The 26672-nt window shown below is 35.7% G+C and overlaps 1 protein-coding gene across 1 annotated transcript; it reads left to right on the forward strand.

Annotated features, from left to right (window-relative positions):
• Window positions 1-18370: 18370 nt before the first annotated feature.
• Clec2a (C-type lectin domain family 2 member A) lies at window positions 18371-26381 on the forward strand. The gene is made up of 4 exons (XM_005341815.2): window positions 18371-18395; window positions 23273-23433; window positions 24923-25026; window positions 26270-26381. Exons 1-4 carry the CDS (start codon window positions 18371-18373, stop codon window positions 26379-26381), a joined length of 402 nt encoding a protein of 133 aa, XP_005341872.2.
• Window positions 26382-26672: the final 291 nt, after the last annotated feature.

Raw genomic sequence — 26672 nt, forward strand, 5'->3', positions numbered from 1 at the left:
TGTGCAATGTGCAGGTATGTGGAAAGTCTGGGCAGACACTAGGGATTGGAGTCCAGAGTTTTCACATGGGTACTTTGGGTACAAAGCTGGTTAGTCATAAGTTCCTCTACTCTCATGACTAAGAAGTGCATTCTAAGCATTTTAGTAATGGCATAATAAAGAAAAATGTAGCTCCTTCCTTATTTTCTCTACCTCAGCATTTTTACTATAGAAAATGCAAGCCCCAACCTTTGTATCTATATCTGTAGAGTGCACCTAAAACAATCACATAAGTCATTACTGAAGGACTTTATGCCAATGAGTTGCCCTAAGTTCACTGTAGCCAGCTAATGTGGAAACTTACAGAGGCTAAATTGATACAGACCAGTATAACACAAGCTAATTCTTACCCATCATATGAGTTGTGATTTCAAAGTATCGCTATTTACTTATTCCCATTCCATAACCAAACACGTTCACCTATAAGGACTCCAGGACTGGATTACTGTAGCAGACAGCTGCCCAAGGGAAGACTCAGTTCAACCCAGCACTCCCACTTTTACAAGAACAAATTAAATCTAATAACCAGCAAATTCATTACATTTCCTGAATCTATCAGAGATCTCAGCTTATAAGGCAATTAATTCACCTGAAATCTAAGGAAAGATAAGAACCTCCAAGAAGAGACAGAATGTGAAGTCCTATACATGTGGTGTAGGCACTTAACCCATACACATATTTTAAAGCATTTAGGTAAATTAACAAGTCACAGGAGACGGAGAGTAAGTAAGATTGCATGAGAGAATAGAACCCTTGGCAACCACCTCCAAAAGAGTCACACTCATTGATAGCACTTTCTAGACTCTCCAGATGGTGAAGGGCTTAGAGTAGATTAGGGGATTTTAGAAAGTTTCCCTTATGTTATAGTTTTTGGAGAGATGAGCAGCAGCCATTGTACAAAAGACAAAAAGCTCCTCTTGGAAATGTCTTCCCTGTGGACCAAAAGCCTGGGGCCTGAGGATAAAGCAGCTAAGTCTCCATCTCAGGCTCCAGGTGAAAACCTGTTGCAGCTGGGGGAAAGAGACAGAAACCTCTCCACTCCTGATGGAGGAACAGGAAGACATCTGAATAGTATTTACATTGGCTTCTTTAAAGCACCATGATAAATTAAACTCTGGTTGTTCACAGTAGTAACTTGCTTAATAGTGTACCCTGTCCTAATTCTCCATTTCTTTTGTAGAACATTCTTTTCCTGTGGTCAGTACTTGGGTTGTATCGATACCTGACGCTTTTACAGATAAGTTTAATAGAGATTTAGTACATGAAAAAATCTAGACCAACCTTTGGAGTACTTAATAATTTAAAAGAAAAGAAAAACTGCTGTGACTTAAGTAGGGTGGACAAATAAAGTACAAGGTATCTCAATTAAAATTGCATTTTTGATAAAAAGAATCAATTTTAATGCAAATATTTCTCATACAATATTTGTATTTTGTGGTCTTTGCAATATTTGTTGTTGATCTGAAATTCAAAGAAACATGGAATCTTGTATATTAAGTTGCTAAATATGGCCACTCTCTATATAAGCTCAGTAGAGTGGGCTGACTACTCAGTAGAGTGGATTGAGAAATGAAGAAAAATTTATATAGAGAGAAAGATTATTTTAATGGTAAAGGAGGTTTATTCCCACTCCACAAAGTGTACTGACCCTGACCTTCCACTCATCTATCAGTCAACCTATCCATAACCCAATCCAATGCTTTTTACTGTATTTGTCAAATATGTATGTGAATTATGTCTAATTAATATTTTCTAAATGACTGCTGCCATTCTAGGTCCTAGACTTTATAAGCTTCAGAAAAGGTACTGAATATGGTAGTCATCTTTCTAATACTATAACCAAAAACCTGAGATAATCAACTTGTAAGGAGAAAAGTTCTATGAATTTGATTTTGGTTCATAGTTTTGGAGATTTCAGTCCTTGAATGACTGGCCCCATAGTTTTGGGACTATGGCAAGGTAGTACATCATGGCAAGAATGTGTGTGGTGAAAACACAAAAATAAACAACACTCACTTCATGACCAGCAAGAGAAAAGAGAAAGAAGGGCCTAGAATCCACCAATCTCTTCCTTCAAGGGTCCCTCAGTGACCTAAAGACCTTCCAACTCACAGAAAGTACATCATTCTGACTAGCACCACCCTGGGGACTGAGCCTTCAACACCTGGGCCTTAACATGTCATTCAAGATCCAAACTATAAAACCAAAGGACATAGCTACTGTGGTTTCTGCACAGTCTTTTCATGTAAAAGAAACTTTAAACCAAAGTTCTAAATTGAGACTACCAGAACAATAACACAAAAGGGAAGCATAGGTACTTATACATAAGATGCTTGGTCTGGTAGCACCTACCTCTCCCTTCCCTTATATCATCCAGAAAGTAGAGATATGGTGGGAAACAAGTGCCCCATAAGGTCTGTGCAGTAGTCCTGAGGGTCGAGGCCAGGCAAGTGAAGATGGTCAGGTAGCTAATTGGCCTTCATCCTACCTTCAGATCTTTACCTGCCAGCTACCGAGACCCTGCTAGGCCAGTATATTCCTTAGTTTTGGTTACTGCATCTCAAGGGAGTTGGATTCCAAGTCCCACTAAATGTAGCTCTGCATAATATTATTTTTTCTTCTTTGTGTCTAAAAAATTTAAATACACATTCTGAAAATCTAGTACTATAAAAACATGACCAAATGGGAAAAATCATGGGTATATGCAATGATTTCAAGGTTTAAAATATGTGGTACCTTTTGAGTATCAGCAAATATTTCCTTATGTAAGAATTAATGAAATAAATAGAGAAGAAAAACTCTTTAATACAAACTCGAGTGTCCAGAAAACATCATAATGTTAAAAATTAATTTGTACAACTGGAATATTTCTTAAGGTTCTGACTATTTTTCTTCTTACCTAACAGGAAATGACATTACCAAGTTTATGGTCATGGAAGAACCACTAACCCATAATCCTTAGCCACATTCATGAAGATGGAAGGACCGTATAAATGGGGGTCGAGGATAGGAAAATAGGTAAGTCTGAAGTTTTTAAAGAACTTTAGTTCTCTGTGAACACCTAGAAATTTACTGTATTCTTTCATTCCATTAAACTCATTCTGAGACTTAGATTTCTCCCCACATGAATAGTTTTAAGGTCAATCCCAAGTAATCATAGTGAGGGCCAATGGTTGGCAATTTTTATCATCCTGCACTAATGTGTAAAGTGAAGACTGCCTAGACCAAAAACAAACCTTAATTCAGTTACTACACAAACAAGGGCTATTTCCCCAAATTTAACTAAACAGGTAGGTAAAATTAGAACTCAGAATTTAAAAATAAATAAATAAATAAATAACCAAAAATCAAAACCAAAAAACGGAGCAGAAAAAAATATTTTAAAAAATAGAAAACACAACAATAAAACAATGGGGTGAGGGTAAGATCTAGAGTAGGGTGCAAAAGGATGTGTATTGTTAACATTACTAGCTCATGTCTTATATTACTATCAGATTTAAGATTTTAAGGAGACTGCATAAAGAAGTTTAAGGAAAAAGAGGGAAGAAAAAAAATGAGAATACCCATCCTCTGCTTGGACTAGTTATCAGGTGGGAGATAAGTGCCAATCAGAGATTGAATTCTCAGTGTTCACTGCGCTAAGCCAGCCAATCCCAGGCGCCTGAGCCATCGCTGCTGGGACAGGTGTACCTACCGTTGGTGCTGGCCCGCTGCCGTTACCGTCTCCGAAGTATTTTTCCCTGTGAGGATGGAACAAGTGAAATACCCGTGGGTCACTCTGACTAAAGTCCAGTGTGCAGGACTGAGCAGAGGTTACTAGACCGTAGCACTGTTTCCCATACATTCTTGCTGCGGCGCCACCCTCTGAGAAAACTAGGCCCTGTTTCTTGCATTTGTAATCACCAAATATAATTAGCAGTTATCAGTTTATTCCTAGGATTATTCCAGCCTCTGTGATCATGGAAACTTCAAATCGGTTGGAAGCAGGGGGAGAAGAGGCTGAGAATAAGAAAGCTGAGGAGCCCAAGACCGACCAGATGGGTAAGAGAGTTAACAGTTTGTCCACCGGCTCAGAAATGTACGTTCTGTGATTATCCCCAGCATCCTTTCCGTATTTTGCCTGGAACCTCAGCATTTGGGGTGGGGGTAGCACCTTGAAATAAAATGAAAGCAGTCTCCATTAATAAAACAAATACTTTTTTTTTAAAAGGGGGAATACATCTCACTTTACCCCTGTCCCCCTTGGAAAAAAAACAGCATTTCATTAAATTGCCTCAGGATGAAACTCCAGTTTTGTCCTAGAATCTAGGCAGGAGAATGAATAGCATAACTTCACAAAATGACACCAAAAAGTAGAGCCAAAGCACTTTTGAGTTTGCTGCTGCTGAGGAGTTGTAACATCTTACCCTTTTGCATTTTCTAATATTTTATTTACTGGGCTGTGGACAGGAGAACATACTGAGGAGAGATTAGCTTGTGTTTCTCCAAAACATAATGACATTTGTTTCCCTTATGTACAGTAAGAAAGAAAATGATAATCCTTTCAAGTTTGGCATGTGGAACCCTTGCTTTCCTTCTTTGGGGGATTTTAAGATTTCCTAGAAAATGTAAGTTAACAATTTCTGCTAAAAAATGTCAATTGTATGATTATTGATCCAGTTTGAAACCAATGACTATATTTTTTCTTCCCTAATTTTAAATAGCTGAAATCAGAAACTGTTCTATAAGCCAGGATATTTAATTGCTTTTCAAATTTAGTCCCCAGCTCTACCTTCTAGAATAACCAGTCATTTGATAAATATTTATAAAGCTTAGGTATAGCACTAGTTGCTCTCCTTTTTCTTCTGTTCTTTTCACCTCTCCTTCTCCTCCTATATTTGGGCTGGGGATTGAATCTAATGCCCCGTTCATGCTTAAAACACACTTGGCCATTGGGCTACACACTGAGCCCTTATCATTTTCTATTAAACTCACTCTGATCAGGCTTCCACTCCCCATCCACTTCCCCCCACCAAACTTGTCTTTCAAGTTTGCCAATAATTTCAGTATAGCTAAATCTCGTGGGCCACTGTCAGTCTTTATCTTACTGAACCTATCCAAGTCTTTGGCACTCCTTCTTCCTAAAAATAATGTCTTCATTTGGCTTACAAAATAAGATATTCTCCGCATTTGCTTCCTACCCACTTTATTGTTCTTTATTCATTTCCTTAACTTGTTCTCTCTTTTCTTCCTGACCTTTTACCTTTGGAACGGCTCAGGGCTCAGTCCTTGAAGAGAATCCCCTCTTTTCCAACCCTTGTACCTTGGTGTTCTCAACTAGAACTTTACCACACAAATAACCCCAGTATACATCTCCAATCTGGAATTCTTGCCAAACTTTTTAAGTCCAACTGCCTACTTGGCTTTCAAGATATCTAAAACTCAACGTTGTCTAAGCTGAAATATTAATCTCTCTCTCTTCCATAACCTCCTCTATCTGTGATCTTCCTTATCCCAGAAAATAGTAAATATATCCTTCTAATTTTAAAGCCCAAAACCCTTACAATCATTTTAAACTCATGTTCCAAATATAATCAGCAAAATCTGCCTAGTCTTTCAAACTATAAACAGAGTTTGAGCACTTTTTGCTCAGCACTTAGCCATCATTTCTTTTCTAATGTTCTTCCCTCTTCCAACCTTGGTCTCCTTGAATAACACAGTCCAGTACAAAAATAATGCAAGTCATTACATGTACATATGTAATTTACAATTCTAGAAGCAACACTAAGAACGAAAAGGAAATTAGTAAAAGTCATTGAAATTATATTTTCTTTTAGCCTTATATAGCATTTCACCATGTAACAGTATAAACATTATTTATGAGACTTTTACCTTTTCTTTTTTTTCTGAGTTTATTCAGTATAAATTTTATGCTTGCAGGACATCTGAATTAGGACCAGACACATTTTAAGTACTCAATAACAACATGTGACTAGAAGCTTCCATACTGGAAAATACAGTTCTGGAGTCTGTTTTTATTTTGTTTTATTTTTTTGGTACCACGGATTGACTCTGGGGCATGTTTCCTCTGAGCCACTTCCACAGCCCTTTTTATTTTTTGTTTTGAGACAGGGTCTTGCTAAGTTTCTGAGGGCCTCCTTAAGTTGCTGAGGTTGGCTTTGAACTCAAAATCCTCCTGCCTCAGCCTCCTGAGTTGCTGGGATTATAGGCATGCACTACCACAACAGCTCTAGAGTTTGTTTTTAATAAAATTTTAAACATCCTAATTAGATATGTTCAAAACTCTGCAGTAGGTTTTCATTCACTTGGAGTAAAGCCAAATTCCTTCAAAGGCTCTGTTGTGCTCTTATTGGATCCAGTCACCACCTTACTCCTCAAATACCATTTGCTTCTCTTCACTCAGTCCACAGGGACATGGATATTCTCACTATTTGGTGAACCAGCCAGGCACATTTACTTCAGTTCTTTGTTCTAGAAAGATGATTTTCTTTTATATATGCATTTGCCCCTCTAGCCTACCTGCTTCAAGCCTTTACTGCTTATCACCTTCCCATTTAACCCTATCCTGACGTCTGCACTAAAATTGTAACTATTTCTACCAACAATCCTGATCCTCTTTTAGGACAAGGCATATAATTTCAGATACGTAAATTTTATAAAAGCAAGGATGTTTTAAAGTTATATTTGTCATTGCATTCTTAGAGCTACAAAAAGGGTCCATGGTATTGTGGATTCTCAAGTGGTATTTGTTGAATGTATAAATGGAAGTTTAAATAAATTAGTGAATGAATGAGACAACTGCTCTCTGGTGATCCAGATTTTGGATCAAATACACAATTTTTATTAGTTGTCAATTTAAACTTGGCATTTAAAAAATGATTTTTAATCAAATACTTTTAAATAATTTCAATGACCATAATATTTTCACTTGGCTTTCATGCCAGGTATCCAGAAGTAGGACCTCACTGCTAGTTGATCCTTCCATTTGAGGATCCTCCTATTCATAGTTTTTAGTATGAGCCATTCATTTTTTTTCAGCTGTGTGTAAGCGAAGCTTTAAATCTTGTTTCTCTGAGTTATATCTTAAGTAACTTCATCTATCTATTACAGTAAAGAGTAAAAGTAAGCAGTAAAAATTTAATAAAATTTCAGCATATTTTTTCCTTCTAATGCATTTTGTTTAAGGACAAAAGACAAAGAAACATCTTCAACTTTGGAAAAATGTTGTCTTTGAAAGACAATTGAGTCTCAGTTAATTCACTGATAGAAAACAAGCTCTTTGAGGTTATAAATATAGAGGAACTTATTTACAGTGAAACTTGTTCCAGACAGCACAGTAATATTTAAGAAATGAAATGAATGGATAAGGGAAATACCAGTAATATGAAAAAATGGGAGGGAAAGTTTCTGGATGTCGTTATTGCTGTTATAAGTTACACATAGATATTCGTTCTCCAGTGCAAATTTCTTTCATGCTCTGTTCTTGATGTTTAATTGTTCTCAGTACTCAAACATTAATCTGAGTTGATGTTTAAAGTTAGATCTTTCAAACTGAATGTAAAAGTAAAATATATTTTATCAGTCTGAAATATATAAGAATCTTTTATGATGAAGGTCAGATTTTTCCTCTTACACTTGTTTTTCATTTTTTTCCTTTATCGTCCTGTTAATTTTAGTTGGAATTTCAAAGATCTTTAAAGATAAGTCATGCTCACTGGACTTAAATAAATGTCCACAAGGCTGGAACCGAATCCATAAATATTGCTTCTTGTTATCTGAATATGAAACTTCTTGGAGCAACAGCCAGGAAAGCTGCAAAATATATTACGCATCTCTGGCTAAGTTCAACTTCCCAAAGGAAATGGTTAGATATCTCCTTTGTAAGATTAATCCGATTGAATGTATTGAGTGGCTGTTATATGGTAGGTGTATGGGTACAGTGTGTTATGTTGGTCCATAAAGCCAGCCAAAGATCTTTGCCCATTTGGAGGTTACATCCCAGTGGAAGACACAAGCAATGAAAAACAATGATGGCAAATATTTAAATTATATAGTATCCTGGAAAGTAGTAAGTTTTATGCAGAAAGTATACAAATTAACAGGTATGATGAGTTAGCTAATTGGGTAGATTGAAGGCAAAGTCAGAGCTCATTGAGGTGATGATGAAGTCAATATGTAAAGCAGGTAAGGAAGGTAGTTAAGGGAGTATCTGGTGGATAAGGTCTCCAGCAAAAGGAAACAGCTGAAGCACAGTTCTTCAGGTAGATGCATGCCCAGGTCATTCAAGGAACAGAGTGGTGACAGCCAGTCACCACTTCATTTTCCTGAAGAAGTCCATACAGCTAAAATGAGAGAGGGAATGAGAACATGGATCAGTAGGATTTTGTGAGTCACTGTAAAGACTTTGCTCCCAGGAAAATAAGGAGATATCGAATTACCAGGAAAAGTGTAATGTGCTCTGACTTCAATTTCACAAGAATTATTTTCTTTGCTGTGGTGAGACTGGCTACTGAATGACAAATACAAAAACAGGGAATTATGTCATCAGGCAATTGCAGTAACCCTGGTAAGGATATGGAGAGAGTCTATTAGACTCAGAAAAAAGACAATAGCATTTTATATAGTAAGAATAAGAAAATTAGGAGATATACATTACATTCTGTATTCTGTAACAGGAAACTTTGATGCAAATGCTGAAGCCCCCTTCTACCTATTGGATAGGACTGAACAAACTCAATGATAGTGAAACCTGGAAATGGGCAGATGGGAGTGTATACAAACAATGGTAAGCTTTAATAATATTTATTAATTGAATTACACTTGATAAGAATTCTGAGTTCATGGGCAGCTACCTCTATAGTTTCCTCCACAGCATTCCACAATAGACCTTCAAAAAATAGATGCCAAAGAGAAACCCCAGATACATTTCTGGCCTTTAAAACACCAATGTTCACATCTGTGTGTGGAACTGCATTGAATTCAACACCCAGATGTGAATATTGTATTGAATTGTACCCTACACATGGGTCATAATGTCATCGTATCCTAAACTAGATGGAAGTCTAAGTAGTTTGATCCTTACCTCTGTAAACTTGAAACTTTGCCTTTTGCTTTTTTTTTTTTTTTTTTTTTTTGGAGGAGGGACAGCATTTAAATGTGTTTGCCTGTTTACTTTTATTTAAAAGTCTAGAACTTTATATTCCTTATCCTGAAGAACCAAATATACCTTTAGATTCCATTTTTGTTTTGTAAACCTTTAAACATTTCTCCAACCTCAGACTGGAAGGACAAGGTGTTCTCCATAGAGGAACCACTAGTTACCATTTACTGAGCACCTACTTTGTGATAGGTACTTGTTCAGTAGCATTCACATAAAATGTCAGACATTATATTATGTATAAGACACAAAGAAGTTATGAGAAGTTTTAGAGAAACTTCTTTGATCATTATATTTACATCAAATTTGGGGTAAAAATACACAATAACTTGAGAGCAATAATATAACCAATAATAATGTTTATAGCTTTGAGAAAATATAAAAAAGTGTGACATAAACTTTCTGATTTAAAAAAATCTAATATTTATGACATTTTCCTGAAAAAAAAGACAATTTAACCTGATGTTATATAGTATATATAGTCCTATTTTTTAAATAAAAAAATCAAATTTATTAGTTGGTAAAATTTGGTGTGTTACTTTGCTAGGATTACTGTAATAAATGCCACAGGCTAGGCTTTTTACTAATTTTGGATGCTAAAAGTCCACAAGAAGTTGTGGGCAGTGTTGGTTTTCTGGGGCTTCTTACCTTGACTTTCATAAGGTAGCCTTCTCACTGGATCTCTTTCGCAGATTACCCTCTGTGTACACTCAAGTCTGTGTCAAAATTACATTATTTTATGAGATCATCAGACATACTGCCATATTTGGCCCACCCAAAATATCTCATTTTAAGTTATTTATCCCTTTAAAAACCTTATCACAAAATAAGGTTACCTTATCTAGGTACTGGAGGTTTGGGCTTCAATATATGAAATTTGGAGTTGGGGAGGAGATATAATTCAGCCATAACAAGGTGGCCAGCATCCTGACAGGGTAGGTTTCTGCTCAGAAGATGTGGGCCGCATGACAAATAAAAAGTCTAAAATAATCAGTAAGAAATAAATACAGATCTAGAAATTAGATATGGAAAGAGGAGTGTCTGATGGGACTTCCAGTCCTGATAGGAGCTGGAACCCAACAACTGAAAAAAGGCTCTGATTATTTAAGGGAGAGTACATCAATGCAGCTCTAAGGTTTCAAAGTGGGAGGAGTCTAGTTTGGTGTTTGCTTCTTGGTGTGGCAGGGGTCTTGTAGTGAAGAGGATTGTTGACATTTTGGTAAGCCACAACCATCCCCTGGAGGCTGGGCTAGAACTGGAGCCTTAAGCTAGGCAGGACACCTCCTGAACCAGGCATTCTCAAACCATTAGGTTCCCACTGGGAGTTCCTGATACCTAATGGCTCCAACATCACTTTAGTCCACACATGGTTCATGGATAGCTCCCTGCATCATCCCATAATATTTTGGTAAGTTCTCAGATGGCACTAGGGAACACATAGGAAGGGCAACACAGCTGATGCTCTGCATCTGCGGTTTCCACATCCATTGTTCAGCCAAAAAAAAAAAAAAAAAAAAAAGACCAAAAAATACTAGACAAAAAATTTTGTCTAGTATGAAGCATGAACAGGCATGTTTTTTGGTCATTATTCCCCAAAACAATACATTACAACAACTATTTACATGGCATTTATACCATATTAGATAGTATAACTGATATAAAGCTGATTTAAAGTCTGGGAAGATACACCTAGATTATAGGCAAATACTGCACCACTTTATATAATTAACTTGAACATCTGTGGATTTTGGAATTCATCATACTGGAGGTCCACAGCTTAGAGAAAACTGGTTTTTTTAAAATACATTATGAACTTTTAAAATATTTATGAGGCTATGGAGGGATGGATATACACATATTTTAGATTTAGGTACCAGTGAGAATTATAACCAGAAATTAAAGGGATAAATCATAATTCACCATTCTATATTTTAATTGTGAAGTTTAATATGTGTTTCTATGTGATCTAAAAATATGAATTTAGAAAACCCTCTGTAGATATTTTGCAATTGCTTCCACATCATACTGCATCAAGTGAAGAATACCTGTTTCACTGTGATGATGGTTGCAGAGTGGCCAAGTGAGCCTTTGTTTCAGCATTGGATATACTTTGGAGGTTTGTTCAGTGACATGTCAGTTACACTCTGCCTCTGCATCATCTCCAGATGGCTAGATTGACTTATTAGTATTCTAAAACATAAGGGAAAGAATTCAGGCTCTCAAAAAATGATGTGTACAGTGTTTTCTATGTTATTGACAACTTGAGGTACCTGCACTGTGTTGTTATGGAAGTGAAGTTAACAGTGTGGTTTTTTTTTACCATCAGCAGAGCCCTGAGGTAGTATCTGGAGGCTGATATGAGGAAATAAACTGCTGGTTCAACTTCCTCTATTCCTTCTGTAATGCACATTTGGAAACATGGTTACCAAAGTTTATATTCTGTGTTTGAGGCTGTGCTTGGTTATCTTTCCTAAGGTCCCATAAATAAAAATTTCTTTGTTTTGTTGCAGGTACAAAATTGAAGATAATGGTAATTGTGTCTACATAGATAAGAGAGTCATGAATAGTGCCAAATGTGAAAAAAACAAAAAATATATTTGCAGCAATAAAAGCTTCTGTCTTTAGAGTTCTTCCATATGGAAAATAAGAAAAACTATCCTCTTTATGCGTTATGAACTCATATAGATACATTTTATTTCCCACTAAACATATGTTTTAAGATGATTGATGAAAATTTAAATAAAAATTAATTTTTTTTCTAAATAACTGTTAAGAAGTCTAGAAATTAAGTTGAGTTTTAATGTGATGTGGATTAGACCAACACAGTTGGTGCTCTGGACTACAGGTATAATGGTGGTCTTGGTTGGCACTGACCCATTAGCAAAGCCTTAATGGAACGGATTGGAAAGTAAAGGGAAGGGAGTGAAAGATGGCTCTGCTTGCCTGAAATCCAATTAAATCTGCCTAGAAGAAATAACAGAGATGCAGCACTAGGAGGACATTAACAAAGTTTCACTCTGCCTTAATACTACATACCTTATTTAAGATTTGTAAAGAAGGCCCATGTAAGAAATATCCCAAGATTGAAAAGGGATTTTGTATTTCCAGATACCCTGGAAATAAAGGTCATGCTGAACCATGGACAACTCCTTGTAATTCTCTGGACCCTTAATCAAATTACTGAACTGAAGAATCACATTAACTGAATTTGTGCTGCTGTTTCTAAGAATAGTGAGGGAGTCAGGGTTTGTGATTTTTGAGTCCCAGCAAGAGGAATGTGAGCAGAGATGAAGATGAATGTGAGTAAAGAAGACCTCCTGACGTGAGTGAACTATGGAGTTTTCTCTGGATTCTTAGAAGCTCCAGTATTTAAATTCCAGGTAATACGTAAGCAGGTGTTTGAGGAATAGAGAGTAAGGGTTAGCCTCTGGCCATTGTTAAAAATCTCTGTTACATAATGCCATATTAGTAACTGTTGTATTGTGCTACCTTTCCTATCCCCTACTATCCCCCCTCCCCTCCACTCCCATCTTCTCTCTCTACCCCATCTACTGTAATTCATTTCCCTCCTTGTTTATTACCAATAAAAATAAAATAAAATATATAAGCAATAAAAAATCTCTGTTATCCTTTAATCTTTTGTTTTAACCTAACTTTATTTTCCTCCTTTTTTTGTTTACTAACATAATGAAAGATGCTCTTTTGAATATTACCTTATACCATAAACCATGCTAAATATTTTACCCCTCAATGCTGAATATTTCATATCAACTGTTCTTAAATAAACAAGCAAATTAAACCTTATCTAAGATTATATTAAATGATGGAACCACATTTGAAATTTAGTTCTCATGCACATTATAGATTTCTAATTAATATGGAAAAGAGGATAGAAAAAATAGAAGTTATGTTTAGCATCATCAAAACAAGTCTTGTCAGCATCTTTTCATTCTCTGTACCGACTGGGATTTAGTAATGTCTAAAATGTGTTAGTAGGCTAAATACAGGCTTTGTTGAAATGTAATTTTCACAAATATCATAAATCCTTATATGGAAAATACCAAAGAATCTACAAAATAGATAATAGAACTAAGGAATGACATTTTGGCCAAGTTTCAAGATGCAAAATCAGTACACAAAAATCAACTACTTTTCTATTTCCTGTAATAACTGAAAAAGTAAAACTGTCATTTGCACTGAAATAAAAATAGAAAATATTTAGAAATATAATTAACAATGTATGTGCAAAACTTACTACAAACTGCGAAACATTGTTCAGTACAAATTGGTGTGGTCCGAATAAATGAAAGGAAAAACCCTGCTTGTGGTGGAGACTGAATGTCACTAAAATGTCAATTTTTACCAAATTGAGCTATAAATTCAAAGCATCCTGAAAAAATATCTTGGCAGGCTTTTTTTTTTTAACATTGATTTAAAGCTTATAAAATAGGACAATGCCTTAGGATAGTAAAAATAAAATATCTTGAAAAAGATTCAAGTTTTAACATAAATCTATAACAAGATCATGTGGCATTGACATAGGAACTGAAAAGGTATTAATGAAACCCACATAGAGCCAAGAAATGGCTTCAGATTCCTCAACAAATGATTGAGTGAATGAAATAGGCTTTTTGGCATATAGTCTTGAAATCATTGGATGTTCATATTTTTAAAAAGTTAACATTGTTATTTATCTCATGTGTAGAACATTTCTCAAGTTGAATCAAAAAATCTAGATGGAAGAGCTGAAACTTTAAAATTTCTCAGAAAACAAAAAACGACAAAGGGGAAAGTCTTTCTGCCTTGAGATAGGTAAAGATTAGATGGAGAAGTCCTCAAATTTCAAACTTTGGGGGATAAAAGTGATTGATTTGTCTTTATGAAAATGAAGAGCTTTTTATATTCAAAAATTAAAGCAGTGAGAAATGAAGAAGAGTGAAGCCATGGGTTGGGAAAGAAACTTTGTAAAACATGTATAGAATGGGTAACTCATATCCACAATTCCTGAAGAACTCTTGCAACTGAATGTTAGTCAACCTTATTAAAAATGGATAAGTATCGAATGAGCATGTCACCAAAAAAGATATCTGAATGATAAATACATTAAAAATATGCACAACATGATTAATAATTAGAGGATATAAACTAAAAGAAGCACAAAAGTGAAAAAACATTTGTTAAAATATCTAAAATTAAGAGATTGACAAGAACAAACGTTGGTGAAGGTGTGCAACATTTGGAATCTTACACATTGTTAAAGAACTGAAAATTATGTACCTATTGTGGAAAACAGTTTGACAGATTTTATAAAGCAAACACCATATGACACAGTGATTGTATAAATGAATTTATCCTAAAGAAAGTATACTCTGACAAAATAATATGAAATGTGCATAGCAGCTTCTTATGTGATAGTCAAATACTAGAAATAAGAAATATTTCACTGTCAGATATAAACATACAATGGGAATACCATTAAAAATTAAAAAGGGATTAACTACTTACATGTACAATGATTTCTGTAAATCTTAAAAGCATTATCATCCATGAAATAAACCAGAGATAGACACCACACACTCTCTAATTCATTTAGGTGAAATTCTAGGATATGTCAAACTATTGACATAAAGCCAGGGATCAAAGTCAAGTAGGAAAATGAATGTAAAAGGAAATAAGGAAATTTGAGAAATGATGGAAATGTTTTAAATGACAATTCAGTGGTGTTTACATGATTCACTTCATGATGTTCGTGTTATGAATGCGTCAATATTTTTCTGATTGCTTCCCTAAGCTAGCAAATCTGCCTACCTTTATCTGAAATTAGTCTCAGTATTTTTTCCTGGACTGGGAAAGTGCTTTGATTAGTTTTTTATCCTATTTAACATAAAAGGTTGCTCAATACTGTGCTAAGTGAGGCACATAAGTAACTTTCTAGTCCACTCCTCTTGATCTGAGCCAATTACCACATTTGCCATGATTAGACCAGAGCTACAAGGTGATGCGTATAAAAGCTGGACACAGAACAAGTAAGTTTTGGGGGGTGATAAGAAAGAAGTAGAGAAAGGAAAAACTGGAATCCAAGGCAGTTTAGAAGTGTTGAAGCCTTTACTTAAGTGGAAGTCTTTTGTAAGTTGGGGAAGACTTGCAAGTGCACAAGTGTAAACAGTTATTTGGGACAAATTTTATGGTATGGGTGTTATATTGCAATAAAGATGTCTTCAAAAGGTACTTTTATAGATTAAAACGGTTGATGACCATAATTTCATGCAGAATAGAACACAAATTCCCCATTTTGGATTTAGTCAATTTCTGGCTGAATTAAACAAATGTATTCCCAAATCATCTCGATTAGTGTCTTCAGCTTGACATAAAGCCAGGGATCACAGTCAGGTAGGAAAATGAATGTTAAAGGAAATAAGGAAATTTGAGAAGTGATGGAAATGTTTTAAATGATAGTTCTGTGGTGTTTGCATGAAATGTGCATAGCAGCTTGTTATGAATGAGTCAATATTTTTATGTTTGCTTCCCTAAGCTAGAGAGTCTGCCTACTTTTATCTGAAATTAGTCTGTTGCCCCAACAACAGTTTTATTGTTTGTTTGTTCATTTGTTTGTTGTGGTGCTGGGGATTGAACTCGGGGAGTTTTTATCACTGGATATGTCCCCAGCCTTTCTGACTGGACTTCATAGTGTCATTTTTTCTATTTCTTCTTTGGCTGCAATTAGTGGATTTTGACATAGTGTATACTGTGTCAGAGCCCAAGGGTCCCACTTTTACTGAAGCTCTTACTAGAGTGGCGTCCCTCTGACAGATCAGGCAGTTTTATTGTAGATAGCAGAGTATGTAGAAGATACCCTCTGTGGCTACTCTTCCATTCTTATCATTATTGTGTGGTCTGAAAGGGCAAATACCAAGTTCCCTAGTAGATGATGTGTTTACAATCTTTTTGTTGCTCTTTTTACTGTTACTATACAGGTGAATTTTTAGAACAGGTCTCCAGCCTTCCTCCCTTGACCCCTACCAATGTCTACACATGGCCAGGTTATCTGCTGGTCTTTTATCTCCCCCACTCTTTAAGCACAGACAACAACAAATGCCTGTTGCATAGGACAAATCAGGAGCTGGGATAGAGGGAAGCCCTCTTGTGTTTTTAGCAGCTGTCACCACCTACTCCCTTTTTCTTCCAGGTCAGGGGGTGTGTCCATAAGAAAGGAGGAAGGATCCTGCCTGCGTTTCCCTAGCAGGGCCTTTAGTTTTTCCTCGGAGTCTCTTGTTCCCAGAATTGCTTCTTTAGGAAATCATTTAATCTTTGGCTTCATTATTCTCACATCCTTTTCCTAACTAGTTTCCTGCACTTCTGGAGACTGAAAAAGACCGCAGAGAGGTGGTGTTGGCCGTGGGGGTGGAGAAGCAAGCAAAGCTTCCCTCCCAGGGGCTCTCCTGAAGAAGAGAAATCAACTGCTTTCTTAAGTCGACTACCTAAATCAAGTGTTTTGATTCCAAGCCCAGAGTGTCAGTGCTCTTTCACTTCCCAATTCCATAAGAACAGTGGGCGACCAAGAGCTCTGGAGAAACGCCTGCAGGAGGAGGCTTAGCCCTGCCAGGAAGAAGGGAACCAACATGACTGGCAGGGGAAGTACTGTGATGTAGCTGGAGCTCTGCTTCAGCTGTGGGGTCTGGATCCAAGTCTTCGCTCCGGGATACCTAATCTAGGACCTCAGGGCCCGGCTGTCACACCTGGAGAAAACATCCTGCACAGGACCCAGACAGACTGCTACAACAATCTAGTTGCCTGTCTTCTTCAGATGGAGCTAGTGCACTACCAAGGAGTGACAGTGCAGTCAGAAAGTTTCACAGAGTTCCATCAGGTGCTTTTAAGACATCAAGTGTCTTTAAAGGACAGCCTGATAATGCGAAGGCCTTGTATCAGGCTGGGGTAGCTCTCTTTCATCTGCAGGACTATGACCAGGCTCAGCACTATCTACTGGCTGCTGTCAAATAGGCAGCCTAAAGATGCCAATGTCCGGAGGTACCTTCAGCTAATGCAGTCAGAACTCAGAAGCTACCAGAGGAAAGAGAAACAGCTGTACCTTGGCATGTTTGGTTAACAAAGAAGAAAGGTTCTTCTCCAATTGAACTTAGGTGAACCATTAAAGACCCATCAAGAGGAAACCTGAGCCTGAGCAAGAGAAATTAACTGTATACCTCTGACCCAGGTGGATTTCTGTTTTGTTTCCTATTCTGCATAAACTCTGTACTACTTAGACCTTCTATGTCTGGTTTTTTTTTTTTTTTTTTTTTTTGGTCTATCCATCTGTTTATTTGCATAACTTTCAATATATATTATTGTTGGTGATGTTTGCCTTGAAAAATACACCAGAAAACATTCATCAGCTACAGGTGGAATTAATCATATTTCTAGCATAGATTAAATGATAGATGTTGCTAGGTGTATTCATATTCAGAGGAGAATGCTAACAGAGGATGAAATGGTAAGGATAGGTAGAAAGCAGTTTCTTCTATTGTTTTCTCAGATATCCGAAGCCAAATAGGAAAACATATATGGTGGAACTAGACATTATAAATTAGACCAAAATGTATTAAAATGAAAAATTTGAAATTAATCATTTTGATTTAAATTAATTCCTTTTTCTCCTCCATATTTCACGAACATTCAGATTCTTTTTCCCCTACAAAAATACATCTAGTTTATCTTTTTCCTCTGGTAATTCTAGTTCTTACTTTTGCTTATATTCTTAAAAACTTTGGAGTCATGTATTTAAGTATTTATTTAATAACCCTTCGGCCCTTGTATCTCCCACCAAAAAAATGCCTGAGTAAATGTTTTAATTTTTAATATATGCACACTTATAGTATGCTTGTTTCTCTAAAAAACTTAAGTTATATTACCAAGTCTTCTAGAAACAATACCATAATGGAGCAGGATAAAAACTTTAATGCCTTCTTTACCTGTCCCTATATTTTGTAAGAGCACAGGTCTTCATAGAGGAGAGAAACAATAAGGAAGAGCTGTTATTGCTTGGTGTCTTTAAAGCACCTGATGGAACTCTCTGGAAGCTGCTAGGCAGTTGTTCAGAATGCAGATCTAGTGCTGGCCTACCTCAGTAGAAGGCTCCATCAACCAGGAGCTCCTTTGTCATTCTATTTACTCATTATGAATAATGTCTATGATGATGCAGGTGAGACCATACATCACAAATAGTAGGTGAGACCATACATCACACATTCCACTTTTATAAGCAGAGGTAATAAGCATGTGCCATTAGCCAGTATAAAACCATAAAACAAAACAGATTTCAGAAAAGAAAAACTAAACACTTTAGTTCCTTATCAATAATACCCCTCTCCCAGTGCATTTAACTCCTCTTTGTTCCTCTATAGACTTTAAATAACATGACCATCAGTTACAGCAGAAAGTTTTCCTACCAAAGTATCATATGAAGTCCAAAGTTTAGGGTTATTGATGAAATTTTGTCATGGTGAATCTTATCAAGTCTGTTTAGCCAGTTTATCCTTGATTTCTATAGTTCCCTATAAAATTACTATAGTAATTTTATATCCACTGATTCCCACCCTTCCCCTTGATTATAAATCCCTACCTGTCCTTGTTGGAGTAGGAATTAAGTCCAGTTTCTGTCATCTCCCACTGGAAGACCTGGTTACAGTGATTCCTATACCATTGACATGACCTTGTGAATACAGTATACCTTACTATGCTTTATTGTTTTTTAAAAAATTTTATCGTGTTTTGTTTGGGGTTTTATTTTATGATGTTCTGTTGTATTTTTCCTCCTTTAATTCTCTTAATGTTATACTTAGGATTTCTTATCTTTTTGGTGGTTTTTTTTTTGCATTTTTAAATACCAGTTTTATTTTTTTCTCATTGATCCAGAAAAGTTTACTGTAACTTTTTTTTTTTTTGAGAAAATTTAAAAGGAAGGCCAAAGAACATTTTGAAAATTCAAAAAGAGAAAAGAAAGGAAACAGGGAAAAATAGATAAATAAAATAAACATTAAAAGGAGAAGAGAGTAAAGAAAAAGTACATATACAAATCAGCAAATAATGAAGATAAGAAAATCTTGATAAAAAGCAAAAGTATTTGTTTCTGCCAAAGTGCCCACTCACATGGGCAAGAGAGGTTGTTCCCTATCTATGCTGATCAGAATTTCTTTCTGTGTCCTCAACAAGCAACCAGTGGAAGTAGTTTGGGACTGGAACCAGTTGGAATATCTCTCAACTGCCCTGCTCACCAGGATAAGATAATACAAACTGCAAAGTTTCAGAAATTTACTCTGAAAAGATTACTCAAGGCAATCTCAGGGTTGGCTGACACCAGGCTCTGAGTCAGAGTCTGTGTCTTGTGCCTATTGTGAAACCCACTTGGAAGGAAGGGCAAGTGAGTACACTGGGAAGAAGGAGTCCAGCAGGCCTCCACAATCCATAGCACCAGTGTCACCTTCTAAGATACAGCTTCTACTATAACCATGTATGCCTGCTCAGTCCCCAGAACTCCTTCAGCTAGTCACCTAGTATGTCTGTCCTAAACAGGAAGCAAGTTCTGCTTCATCCCATGTCACTTACTGGTTTCCCACTACATAGATTTTTCAATCGGTTTGTTTCAGTGGGACTACCCTGGGGCTAAACTGGGTCTCAAGGTAGATGTTCACTGGGACAGTGTAGTGATGTTTGCTGTAGGTTCCCAGGGACAGGAAAATGCAGAGGCTTTTGATTTGCACAACAACAAGTTCAGATGCAACCTTCTCAAAATGGCTCATTTCTACAGAACAATGAGCATAGATTGGGAAGTGCAAAGGACTTTTCTAGTGCCAGCCGTTATGCACATCCCAGATCCAGCTGTGTTCACTCTTCCCATCTGCACTGTGTTGAATTCTGTGCCAGCTGTGCTTACTGGGTCTCCTTCTTTCTCTGCTGTTCCTGTCCTTTGCCATGCTGGCACAAGTGTGGCACTGTAGCTCTTTCTTGATTTCTCTATTTTTTGGATTTGTTCTTTTTTAGTCATACATGACAGTAGAATGTATTTTGACATACACACATGTAGTATGACTTCCCATTCTTGTGGTTGTACATGATGTGGAGTTACACTGGTCATGTATTCATATATGAACATAGGAAAGTTATGTCTGATGATTCATTCTATTGTCTTTCTCATTCCCTTCCCCACCTCTCCCTTCCTGCTACTCTGCTCTGTCCAATCTGGTGAAAACAAACCCCACCCCTGCATCCCTCACCTATTGTGAGTCAGCATCTGCATTAACAGAGAGAACATTCAGCCTTTGGATTTTTGGTATTGGCTTATTTCACTTAGCATCATAATCTCCAGTTTCATCTATTTAACTAAAAACCATGATTACATTCTTCTTTATGGCTGAGTAATATTCGTGTATATGTACCATATTTTCCTTATCCATTCATCTGTTGAAGAGCACCTATGTTGGTTCCATAGTTTAGCTATTGTGAATTGAGCTGCTATAACCATTGATGTGGCTGCATTACTGTAGTATGCTGATTTTTAAGTCCTTTGCATGTACACTGAGGAGTGGGATAACTGGCTCAAATGGTGGTTCCATTCCAAATTTCCTGAGGAATCTTCATATGGCTTTCCACAGTGTTGCACCAATTTTCAGTCCCACCAACAGTGTATGAGTGGACATTTTCCCCCACATCCTTCCCAATATTTATTGTTACTTGTATTCTTTATAACTGCCATTCTGACTGGAAGAAGATGAAATCTTAGCATAGTTTGAATTTGCATTTCTCTACTGCTAGTGATGTTGAACATATTTTCTTATATTTGTTGATTGATTGTATTTCTTCTTCTGTGAAGTACTTGTTCAATTCCTTAGCCCATTTATTGATTGAGCTTTATTTAATTATTTTTTGGGTGTTAAGTTCTTTGAGTTCTTTATGTATCCTGGAGGTTAATGCTATATCTGAGGTAAAGGTAGCAAAGATTTTCTCCCATTCTGTAGGCTCTCTCTTCACATTCTTGATTGTTTCCTTTGCTTTGAAGAAGCTTCTCAGTTTGATACCATCCCATTTATTGATTCTTGATATATTACTTATTATGCTTTTTGAAGTCTTGTTGAAGAAATAGGTTCCTAAACCAACATGATGAGCCTATTTATTTTTTCTAGTAGGTGCAGGGTCTCTGGTCTAATTCCTAGATCCTTGATCCACTTTGAGTTGTGTTTTGTGCAGGGTGAGATAGGGGTTAAATTTTATTCTACTACATGTGTATTTTCAGTTTTCACAACATCATTTGTGGAAGAGGCTAACATTTCTCCCATGTATGTTTATGGCTCCTCCGTCTAGCATGAGATAACAGTATTTATGTGGGTCTGTCTCTGTGTCTTCTATTCTGTTCCACTGGTCTATGTGTCTGTAATGGTACCAGTACCATGCCATTGTTTTTACTGTAGCCCCATAGTATAATTTAAGATCTTGCATCATCTCCACCTTCTCTTCCACTATTCAGAGTCTGGATTTCTCCAAGGCTCTGTATGTCCACTATTGTACTTCAGCATTTTCCCATAGGCATGTGCCTCAATGAATAGTTGCTTTCCAATTGTTTTGATTCCAATGCACAGAAAAGCGGGCAAGTGCTGGTTGCTTCTGATTTGCTGTCTTCAAAACTTTTTCTTAATTTAATTCAAGTTTTATCATATTCTTTGCCTTTTTCAAAAAAAATGTTCTCAGTTTAAGTGTAGAATCATGTTCTTAACTTTATTGGAGTCCTTGGTCTTAAATTCTCAGATGACCAACAGATTAAAAAAAAAGCAATATTTTTTTCATTGAGAGTGAGTTAATGTTAAATACACTATGTTCTATATATTTATGTTTAATTCTCACAAAATTGGGAGAAAGATGTAATTATGAAATCCATTTATAGACAGATATAATGATTAGAGTAAATTGATTCTCACACATAATAACTTCCAGAATCAGGATCAAGACTTGTCTAGTGCTGATGCCTCATAAATTGTAATCACCTTATGCAATGATATCATTTATTTGTTTTAATTTCTTTTGGATGGAGAGTAAGTTATATTACTTATAGTTGTTTGTTGATATCTTCCTCCTTCCTTCCCTCTCTCCCTTTTTTCCTTTCTTCTCTCTTTCCATTGTGGGAATATCAAAAGTTTTTCTCTACCATCTTAGGATTTTTCTGCTGAGTATGAGAATTAAGTTGACATGGAGATAGACAGGAGAAAAGCATCCACTTTTATATCATACAAATTTTATGCAGAAAAGAAATCTTCATAAAAAAGAAGACTCAAAGACTCAGAATTGAACATGCATATTTAATTGGGAAAATTAATATATTGTGAACATATGATAAGGTAAAAGTTTTGGATATGGTAGGGAAGTAACCAGGAGGTTTAATGAGGTTTGTTTACACAAATTTCCTTTAGTCTCAACTCTCCACTCTTGATGTAAGAGTGTTACTTTTCCTTCTGGTATAGAAAGAACACTTTTCACATGGGAATCCATTTGACCCAGGATATTTCTTCTTGCATCTTCTACTTTTCAGATTCTTTAATTTAATATAATAGGTATGTCAAGTTCTGAGTGTCACCCTCTGAACTCCTTCACTCTCATATCATGTTAAAGGGGAAAAAAAAGAACAAAAGCATCAGTAATCTGTTGGAAGATTTATAAAAATAAAATGCTAATATTCTTCTGGATATCATAGGCTCAACACACACATAAGCATGTGTGTGCATACACACACAAAGAGAATCTAAAGGCAGAATTTGATTCCTGATCCATGGCCTAATATTTCCTAGAACCTGATTTTTCATATGCACTCTTTACTAAATTTAGCACTTAAAATCAATTATGTCAGTGTTTAGCAGTTCTGATTTTTGTTTTCCTTGTCATTCTCAAGAATGCTGATGTTCCTTTGAAAATCTTCATGCTTAAGCGTTCATTTGATTAAACAGAGAGGGAAAAGTAAAAAGCAAAACTGATTCACTACAGTGAGTGGAAATAGTTTTTGATTTATTTTATCTGATAATTTTTTTCTTTTTTCAGTAATATCAAAATGTTCTAAAACTGTGGCATGTGGAGGGGAATGGATTGCAGTAGGAGAGAAGTGTTTCTACTTTTCTGATATCAGAAACTGGACAGCCAGTGACAGAGACTACAGATCACAGGGGTCAAAACCGGCTCAGATTGATACACAAAGGGATATGGTAAGGAAAATTTTTAAATAATTTCAAAAGTTATATTTCTGCAAGGAGAGAATAAAAACAATAACAGATGATATTATGTAACAATACATGTCAGACAGTGTTCTGAGGACAATACTTATAAAAACTCAGGTAATCTTCAACCAGTGCCATGTGCTTGCACACACACACACACACACACACACACACACCACATGCACAGAGGCATGAGCTGGGATTTGAATGCAGGCAAATTACCTAGTGATATCATGTCTTAACATCAGTGCCTACTGTGTAGATAGATAAATGTCTTTATTGGATGTTTTTAGATTGCGATATTATTTCTTAGTTACATTTGCCTTCCACCAAAACTTTTCTGGCAATTAGAATAAAAAAAATGATTTAGCTCTTGGAGTTTAGGAACTTAGAGGTGAGAATATGAAGGAGATATGTGCACTTGTAGTAAGTGAATTAATAAGTGGAAGAGGTGGGAGAAGGCAGACAGACATGGACTTTAGGGACACAGTAAGAAATGAGGTTGGTTGGTTTGTAAAGAAAAGCTGACAAAAATGATTAAGGTCCTATAGTAAGGATATTATGGAGGAAACCCTGAAACTCCCACTTAATATCTCCCATTGTAATAAATCATATTTACTCAGGAGTTAGTTTGATCTCAGATTGTATGAGAAAACATATAGCACGAATGACATTCTTATGATGGGATCTACTCAAAGCAGTTTCCCACTGAGTTTTTCCTTCTTAACAGTACTGCCACTTTCCTTTACTCCTTTGCCCTTTAATATGTTGTGAACATATGATAAGGTAAAAGTTTTGGATATGGTAGGGAAGTAACCAGGAGGTTTAATGAGGTTTGTTTACACAAATTTCCCTTAGCCTCAACTCTCCACTCATGATGTAAGAGTATTACTTTTCCTTCTGGTATAGAAAGAACACTTTTCACATGGGAATTTCAGGCCCTTCTTCTTTAAATGGTGGAAGAGCACCCACACTTAAAAAATACAGAAGCATTGGTTCCTGTCATCCTTGAGGAATAGGCTATACCAGTTCCTGTAGAAACCATTGAGACCCCTAGCTTGTCATCCAGGTAGTTTTAACATCATTGCAGTTCATGGTCTTCGTCATTCACCTAGTGACTAGAACATACCAACGACTTAGACTTTGAACTTAAAAGAAAAAAGTCAAATATGCTTTTCTCACAATTTCTGAAGAGCTGGAAATTGCCTTTGAAGATAATTAGAGGCCGTGTAGATTATAGAATTTCAATAACATGATTAAAATATAACTTCTTAGACATGTCTAACTGATAGAGTGAAATAAAAATTGTTCTGATGATATTATCTCAAAGATATCTGTGCTGTTTGTTCTAGAAAAAAAATGAAGACATCAGAATTTAGAATGTGAATTTTAAAGGTGAAATGATTTGGTTGAAAAGCATATTCCACAATGTGCTCTAACATATTAACTAATGGATGACACCTTGTGCTTGTGAAAGGAATTTTTGAAGAAATATACAGGAACTTCCATGCATTGGATTGGGTTGAACAGGAATGTGGGAGAGTCTTGGAAATGGGCAAATGGTACCACATTCAATGCTATGTAAGCTTCAAATTTAGTATGAAAAATTTTATTATTGTGTTGTAGAAAAATTTAAATAATTTGAATGGTGATATTAAAAATAAATCTTTTTTTCTGTGTTAAAGAGACCTTCATATGAAAACTTTCAATCTCCAATCTGACATATGCCTCTTAACAAAACTCATAATTTTTTTTTAAAATTCATCCAATGTCCACTATAAGCAATTTACTTATTTTAAACTTTAATTTAATTTTAAGTATTTTTAATTTCTGTAACAGTTCCTTGTGTGAAAGTTGCCTCCTCACTTATATACCATTTTTTCTAATAACCAGGGGTATAAGACTCTTCTTTCAATCCATGTATTCCTCTCTAATTGTCTAAGTTAGTGCTAGACAGAAAAGTGACAGCCAATTAGACAAATATTGAAAGCTTGGTTATATCATACTTATTATAAAAAATATTTAAATATCAACAGAGCTAATTAACAAAAACTATATTACATGTGTTCTTTTGGTTTTACTCTCTGTATTTCAACAACACCAAATAAATATGAGCCTTATTCTTTACTTTTAGTAAAATAAAAATATTCATTAAATTTATGCCTGGAAGCTACTTTTTTTTTATTTACAGAGATCTTTTGATTTAGCAAACATTCTTTTTCTAAATAGAAAAATGATAGATAACATAGAAGAATGAAAGAAAAAGAAGGAAAGAAGCAAGACAGATAGAGTGGGCAGTAGGAGGAAAGGGAAAGGTAAGAAAAGGGCCAAGCATGGCAGAGCACACCTGTAGTCCCAACTACCTAGGAGTCTGAGGCAGGAGGACTGCAAGTTTGAGGCCAGCCTCAGAAATTTAGCAAGATCCTCAGCAATTTAGCAAGACCCTGTCTCAAAATAAAATTTAAAAGGACTGAGAATGTAGCTCACAGCTAAAGCACCCCTGGATTCAATCCAACAGTCTAAAAACAAACAAACAAAAAAAAACAAACAAAAAAAAAAACAAAGAAAGAAATGTCTTCATCTGCCTGTACACTTTTTCTCCACATTGTTCTGAATAGAGGTACAGATTATAACTCCAAAAAATACCAAATTCAGTGTTATTTTCTTTTATTGAATCAATTTTTGTGAAAACATATGATATCAGGTAATATATTTTCTGGGAACTTGGTGTTTTTAAATATGTTTCAAATCACTGTGTTCTTAATTTTCTTTTTGATTATAGATGTATAAAGCTCCCAAACTGACTTAGATTATTTCTTTTCAGGTATGAAATAAAAGGGGATGGATTCTTTGTATTCCTGAATGCTGATGGAGTCCATAGTTCCAGGGGATTAATTGATATCAAGTGGATTTGTAGCATATCTAAGTATTTGTAGAGTATAGAAAACTAGAAAATGACTATCTTACTTCTGAGGTAAAGGAAAGAACTAGTTAAGCAGAAATTGTTTTTTTTTATTTATTATGTTTTGAAGCAGATAGCTTTTCAAGTATTAAACAGAAGAAACCAAATTTTATGAATAAATGGAAAATTATACATAGAACCTCATAAATTCATAATACGTAAGTTCCCAATATGTGCAAATTTCAAAATATTTTAACTCTAGTACATAAGAGATCAGATCAAAGCAATAATAAATAATTAGATGAACTGTGACTACAATGATGGT

This window comes from Ictidomys tridecemlineatus, chromosome 6 (assembly GCF_052094955.1).
Source record: "Ictidomys tridecemlineatus isolate mIctTri1 chromosome 6, mIctTri1.hap1, whole genome shotgun sequence".
Lineage (NCBI taxonomy): Eukaryota > Metazoa > Chordata > Mammalia > Rodentia > Sciuridae > Ictidomys > Ictidomys tridecemlineatus.

What these genes read in the sequence shown, in the direction of transcription:
- Clec2a (XM_005341815.2), top strand. Translation starts at nt 18,371, where the DNA reads ATGAATAATGTCTATGATGATGCAG. An exon ending in TAATGTCTATGATGATGCAG is followed by an intron (nt 18,396 to 23,272) that starts GTGAGACCATAC and finishes TTCTTTTTTCAG; the next exon opens with TAATATCAAAATGTTCTAAA. An exon ending in TTGATACACAAAGGGATATG is followed by an intron (nt 23,434 to 24,922) that starts GTAAGGAAAATT and finishes TGCTTGTGAAAG; the next exon opens with GAATTTTTGAAGAAATATAC.